At 42.9% G+C, this 6,583-nt stretch overlaps 1 protein-coding gene across 1 annotated transcript; it reads left to right on the forward strand.

The window, feature by feature from the left end:
* The first annotated feature begins 1,397 nt into the window (after window positions 1–1,397).
* On the forward strand, window positions 1,398–2,348 carry LOC144783855 (olfactory receptor 1L4-like). Its single transcript, XM_078662604.1, has one exon. The coding sequence runs from the start codon at window positions 1,398–1,400 to the stop codon at window positions 2,346–2,348; it is 951 nt and encodes a 316-aa protein (XP_078518730.1).
* Window positions 2,349–6,583: the final 4,235 nt, after the last annotated feature.

Raw genomic sequence — 6,583 nt, forward strand, 5'->3', positions numbered from 1 at the left:
CTTAGGCAATCCCTCCTCGCCCCCGATCAAGCCACTGTGGTCCACCTGTCTCAGCCCTCCCCCACACCAAAGGACATAAACAAGAGCCTAGGTATTTGGCTGGATATATCTCTTAGCTTTAATATCTAAGCAGCTAAATTGTCAGCCATCTGCTTTGGCCTACTCAGGCTTCTGTGGAAGATTCTTCCCTTATTGCCTTTCCAAGCTAGACAGATCATGATTCAGGGGCTTGTTCTAGCAAGGCTGGATTTTGGGAATGCCTTGTATCTGGGGGCCCCCATAACACTTTGAACATGCTCCAGATCATACAAAATTGTGCGGCATGAACACTACTTCGAATTCCCCGCGAATCTCTGTGAAAGCTGGCTTGAAGAGTCTTCACTGGCTCCCGGCCAGAGAAAGAATTGAATTTAAGACCCTTTGCAGAACTCATCAAGCATATTGGAAAACTGGTCCTGTCATCAATCACTCACTGATCACTCCATATAACCCAATCAGACAGCTCAGATCGTCATCCTCTCTCCTGGTGACTGTATCCAGGATTATGAGAGCCAGATGTGGAGGACGGTCGTTCTCATACAACACTTCAATACTCTGGAACTCCCTTCCTTATCACCTACGTTCAGAGCCCAATCTACTATCCTTTCACAAACAACTAAAAACCCTGCTTTTAAAAAAAAAACGATGAATCTCCAATACTGCCCCTACCCGCACAGTCTGTAGCGCTAGGACGCCTCAGGGTAGCCAGCGCACTTTATAAATGGTCTTTTCATTTCAATCAAGGGGTCATTTGGTCAAATTTAGACAGTTATTTAATCATTAACTCTTTCCATGCTCATGACGAGCTGAGCTCGTCATGAGCCACGGTGCTCCGGTGCTGAGCTCGTCAGGGCCCGTGGAACGCTCAGGTGCGGGGAGAATTCTCCTGCTGTGGTGAACGTTCCATGGAGCCAATGCACCTGTGACGAGTTGAGCTCGTCATGAGCACAGGAGCACTGTAGCTCATGACGAGCTGAGCTCGTCATGAGCATGCGGGTGCTGTGCGCGACCCCCTCCCCCCCAGCACAGCGGGGGAATAACCCCCGCAGCGAAGGGGTTAACAAACACCAACAATAGGTGCTATAGACAATATTTTGTATCAGTATTTCACCTTAATGTTTAATGCATCATTTATAGAGTCACACGAAATGATCATGTGAAAAAGGTGTCTGCTGGTTCCTCCAATTGCTTTTTGATCTGCATATGGAGAATATATCAAGCACCCTTGAAAGATTGAAAGCAATATGTTAAAGTGCATTACCTGTACCAGACTCAGGAATACAATCTTTATTAAAAATGCTTGTCAGCTGTCTATGCCTGCTCTTTAATAAAATGTTATTTTAGCCCTGCAGAATAATATGAAGCAATCTCAGAAGATAAATCAAACAAGTGAATTCATCCTCTTGGGTCTGTCAAATGTCCCAGCGATGGAGAAGTTTCTCTTTGTGATGTTCCTGATGGTCTACTTGACTACTATATTGGGTGATATGTACATAATTATTCTAACTGCACTAGACCTTAAACTTCACAACCCTATGTATTTCTTCCTCACCAATTTCTCATTTGTCGATATCTGCCTGACATCGGTTATTGTTCCACAACTTCTGACAAACCTCACCTCCCAAAGACAAACAATATCCATTTCCGGATGCTTGACTCAGTTATACTTTTTCCTATTGACTGCAAACATGGAATTTTTCCTCCTAGCTGTGATGGGTTATGACCGCTATGTCGCAATTTGCAAGCCTCTGCACTACCCTCTTGTAATGAGAAGCGAGGTCTGTGGTCTGCTGGTGGTTGCTTCCTGGATGGTCACTGCTCTGCATGCATTGCTGTACACTCTGATGACATCACATCTCTCCTTCTGCACTTCCAACCAGATCCACCACTTCTTCTGTGATGTCCCACCACTGCTCAAGCTCTCCTGCTCCGACACCTCTGGCTATCAGCTGGTGACATACACAGAAGCAGTGGCAATAATTCTTGGTCCCTTCCTCTCCATCATCGCCTCTTACACTGGCATTATTTCCACTATTGTCAAGATCAGGTCTAAGGAGGGAAGGCACAAAGCCTTCTCCACCTGCTCCTCACACCTGATTATAGTAGCCCTCTTCTATGGCAGTGTGTTTTTCATGTATTTCAGACCCCCGTTAAAATTCACATTTGATTACGACATGGTGGTCAGTGTGATTTATACTGTCATTATTCCAATGCTCAACCCATATATTTATGCCCTCCGTAACAAGGACATGAAGAGTGCTTGGAAAAGGGTCCTAAGTCGACAGAACATTTCTAAAAACAAATCCTGAATAGAATATTGTATATTGTTCTCGTGTACATTTTTGCAATGTAACTGGAATGCTGTCTGAAACACCTCATTGTCATGTTGAAAGCAATGTTTTGATGGGACATACATATAGTTTTTTTCAACTTAACTAGTTTATACATTTTACTACCTTCTTTTGCCATCTTTCTTTCCCTACATCTTCCACTTCCTCCCTGGCCTTCAATCTAATATTGCTACTATGGGTGTCAAAGGAAGAGGTAACAGGGTGAGGGACCACTGCATGGCGGTATGAGCAATGGCAGTCACCCAGAAATATAGGTCGTTTTATCCTATTTTTTATTCCTTGAATCACTTATGCTTGGTCTGTGACCCTTCAATCAATTCTTTTAGCATCAGAACAGCGAAGGGCGTGAATTCACCTCAGAACCACCAGCTCATGCCGCTCCTGTTCATAGCAGCACTCCCTGCGAGCTCTGTGGACGGTGCAATTTGGTAGCTTTCTTCAGATCTGGTGGGGACCTACCATCTTCTGATATTTTTCTTGGCATCATGTTTTAGTTCATGGGACACAATCCTGGAGGGAAAGCAGATGTGTGATGAATCCTACAGCTGTGGGAAATAGAAGTTAGGTCAGAATATTTTGGCAGTTCACGTGTCCCATAGACTGGGGGTTGCAATTGTCGACTTGTATGAGATGTAATACTACAAGCACCAGAGAGGCACAACAACAATGGAGGAGGCAAGCATGACAAAACTATATTGAATCCAGCTGATCAAGCTACAACCTTAATCTCAAAGTGTTTGTGAACATTAGTCTTCTCTTTTATTTTACTTGGTCCTTTTCATGTCTGAGCGGCTTGCCCATTAGCAGAGGGATCAGATGTTGAGAACATTGATGTTTTAAAAACATTATCGCATCAGTTTGTATTTCATTGACTTGTATAGACTCTGGTCCTGTGCATGTCTCTTACAGTATTTTTCTCTTATTATCATAGTGACACAGTGGGGGGTGCAATATTCTCAGCAATACAACATTCTATTGAATAGCTGTGGGAGGTTTAGTGGTCTTCAGTTTCGTGATAGTTGAAGACCTCTAGGATCCTTTTTTAGGAACAAGAGCTCTCCCTTACGGAAACTGCATTCTCTTTTGAAGACAGAGGACATTTCTAAAAATTGAAGTGACTTAGGCCAGAGCTTTCACAAGTATGAGACGTCTGTGGGTGTAAGGTGCGCATCACTGCAATTCCAGCTTTGTGTGGAAAGGTTGCTCAATATTATAAATTTGACTGCATTTATGATCATGGTGTACTCAGTGAACAACTTGGAAGTGTTTACATCCATGAAACCTAAAACAAAGAGTTTTAATGTTTTTGACTGCTTACTTCAAACACTGAAACATGTTTCAGAGTAACACATTGGTGTTGCTTGATACAGGAAATAAACATTGCTCTACAATAAGGATTCTCATCAACAGAAGAATACAGCAAGGCGGAAGAGGAGATGCGTAGAACACATACTAACAAAATTGTTCCCTTCCTCTTCACTACTAACAGTTTCATCGCACAGAAGCAGAAACACACAATGCAAGTGAAGCTGTATTATGCCACCAGAAAATATCCGACACTAGAAATGACTTCCCTGTTATGCTGGAGCAATTAATTATTTGAGGTACAAGTTCTTAATCCATGGGAATTCTCCTTGGTTGAGTTCCATTAAAAATGTGCTTTGTCATATTATTGTCATTACAGAGAGGGATGAACCCTACATAAACAAGTCTGTGCCATGCTATACAGAAACTTATAATCTAATTATGGAAAGGTCTGGCGAGTTAAGGTTCTAGAGATGGAAAATAAATGAAATTTGTATCTGCAAATTATTATTTGGGTAAACTGGTTGGCCATGAGTTACTTTGGTCTTCAGTGCCTTAAGTATAAAAGGTGAACAAATACTAAAGTAAATGGCCTAAAGTGATGTTATAGGAAGCATTGTTTGATCCTAGTTCTCCCCCTGAATAGTTCCCAAAGTTTGGAACCATAAGCATGCATTGCAGAAGCCTGGTTAACATGTTGCTTGTTTAATTTAGATATGATTGAGGCTCTTATCTGGAAGCATTTACTTGCCCTGAGGAGTTCAAGACTATTCAAATCTTTAAAAATTTCTCAACACAGTGAGTTGGCCCAATTTTACTTGCCAATTGCTTCCCTGGGCATCCCATTTTTGTGAATGTAAATGTCAAGGTATTTGTAGAGCGCACTGTCACAAAGCGATTTCCTGGCGCTATTACTCATACCGCTGTGGAACCCCTCCTGGCTTTCCCTGTGAAGTGTCCACTCCTGGGCACCCCCAGGGTGAAGCCAGGCATCCTTAGCGCTGTTGGGGCCGGTGTGGAGGTTAAGAAAGCTATTGCCCAGAGTTGCAGCGTGGGACCCATGATTAAAATAGGCACCGAGGCGAGAATTATCAAGTCCGAGGAAATTGAGCCCAAGACCCGCCGAGGCGGGAATTCACCCCTGGTCCCGGGCCAAAACTCTGCATCAGGGTCTGCCGCGCTAACCATTGAGCCACACTCCTGACCAGTGAACGGTAGTATCTAGATATTACTGGATACTCTATAGTATGTAGCATGTGATCTGTTAAAGTAGAGCTATGGTATGCACACTTATTTAGGAACATGATAAAGATCTGGCTGTAAACATTATAATTCCACTTATTGTCTAATATAGGGGCTATCCTTATAATGGCTGCCATTCTGTAAATGGTTGAACAATCCATACTTGCATATGTATGAAATCTGAGGGTATCATTATCATCAAGGTAACTCTCAAAGATAAAGGGGGGAAGTAGTGTAAGCATTTTTATCGAAGTCTCTTTCGATTCTTAGATGCGAAGGCATAACCTGGACTGTGTAATAAAGGTACTTGACAACAGTCTCATGTATTTTGCAGAGAGTTCATGTGGCATACTTTTGTGGTACATCTGACTTACTCCTCAATGTGGTGAGGATTAATCCTGGCCTACACCTGGTAGCAAGTAGTAAGCAAGGAGGCCTCCAAGTGTAAGTCTGTATCACTGCGACCAGGGTGTATTAACTGTGAATATCTGATCTGCAAAGTAAGACAAAGCATTGGTCAACTGTGGAAGAAGGCAGGACACATGCGAATAGACACTTAGCCCAGGTTGCAGATAGTTTGTGTTTTTTACCTAAGTGACAACTACTATGAGCTCACACTGATAATGGATTTGGATAAAGCACAGCCTGCACAAATGTACTAAAATGTGTTACTTTGCTAAATCTCCATTTATAGGTTGTATTATCTAGTGTAGGCGGCACTGAATTGACTCAGCGTATAAATGAGTTTCGATAGGATACAGTATTGTCTACTGAAAATGAGATCTTAGGCTGCTTCACTGGTTTGTTGTTACAAGAGAACACTGTATTTCATTTCATTTCAAATCTAAAATGTTGTATTTACTAAATATGTTTGTGTGGACTTTTTAAAAATAGTATTAATAAATGCAGAATTTAGTGTCTTTCAAAATCTCTCCAAATGCAAGGACCTGCTCCATAGGTGAAATGCAGCAGGACTGACTCCTTTTCAATGAGCTTCAACAGGATATATGTCGTTGGAGTATTGTTCCCCTCAGCTCATGTGCCTTGTGCTCTTCAAGGTTCAGCATATGCCCAAACTGTGAAACATGCATCTCTGCACAGATCTAGGACCTGATTTAGAGGAAGGGAGTGTGTCAACATCCCTCCTCTCATAGCTGGCACCACATTTAGAAGGTAACAGTTTCCAGGGTACCCTAGTGCAAAGACGGTGCCAATTTACCCATCAAGAGCACCTTTACAGTGGACATGGCACCGACATAGATTTTGCTGGTGGCACCACTCAATCACCGACATCCTGTCCGATGCCATTTACATTGGTGTGCATATTGTCTGGAATTGTGCCAGTCCTGGGCAGAAAAGATATTAGGGGGCTCATTTGGATGTCGGTCAGAAAGCCTCTGACCACGGGTTGGAGGCTTTCTGACCGACATCCATGGTTTAAAGTCCAACCACCTAATTACAATGTATGTGGTTGGAGTTTAAATTGGACGGTCGGAAACCGCTGCATAATCCCTGACATACAGCGTTTCCGCTGTAGGGATTAGGATGTCAGTTCCTGACAGGATTTCCATGTCGGGCTTTCTGACATGGAAAACCTGTCAGAAAGCGATTAAGGGGCCCATAGTTGGGTCCCCATCCCTCAGCGT

Source organism: Lissotriton helveticus, chromosome 10 (genome assembly GCF_964261635.1).
Source record: "Lissotriton helveticus chromosome 10, aLisHel1.1, whole genome shotgun sequence".
Classification (NCBI taxonomy): Eukaryota; Metazoa; Chordata; class Amphibia; order Caudata; family Salamandridae; genus Lissotriton; species Lissotriton helveticus.

Coding starts and splice junctions, on each gene's coding strand:
- LOC144783855 (XM_078662604.1), top strand. CDS start 1,398: ATGAAGCAATCTCAGAAGATAAATCAAACAAGTGAATTCATCCTCTTG.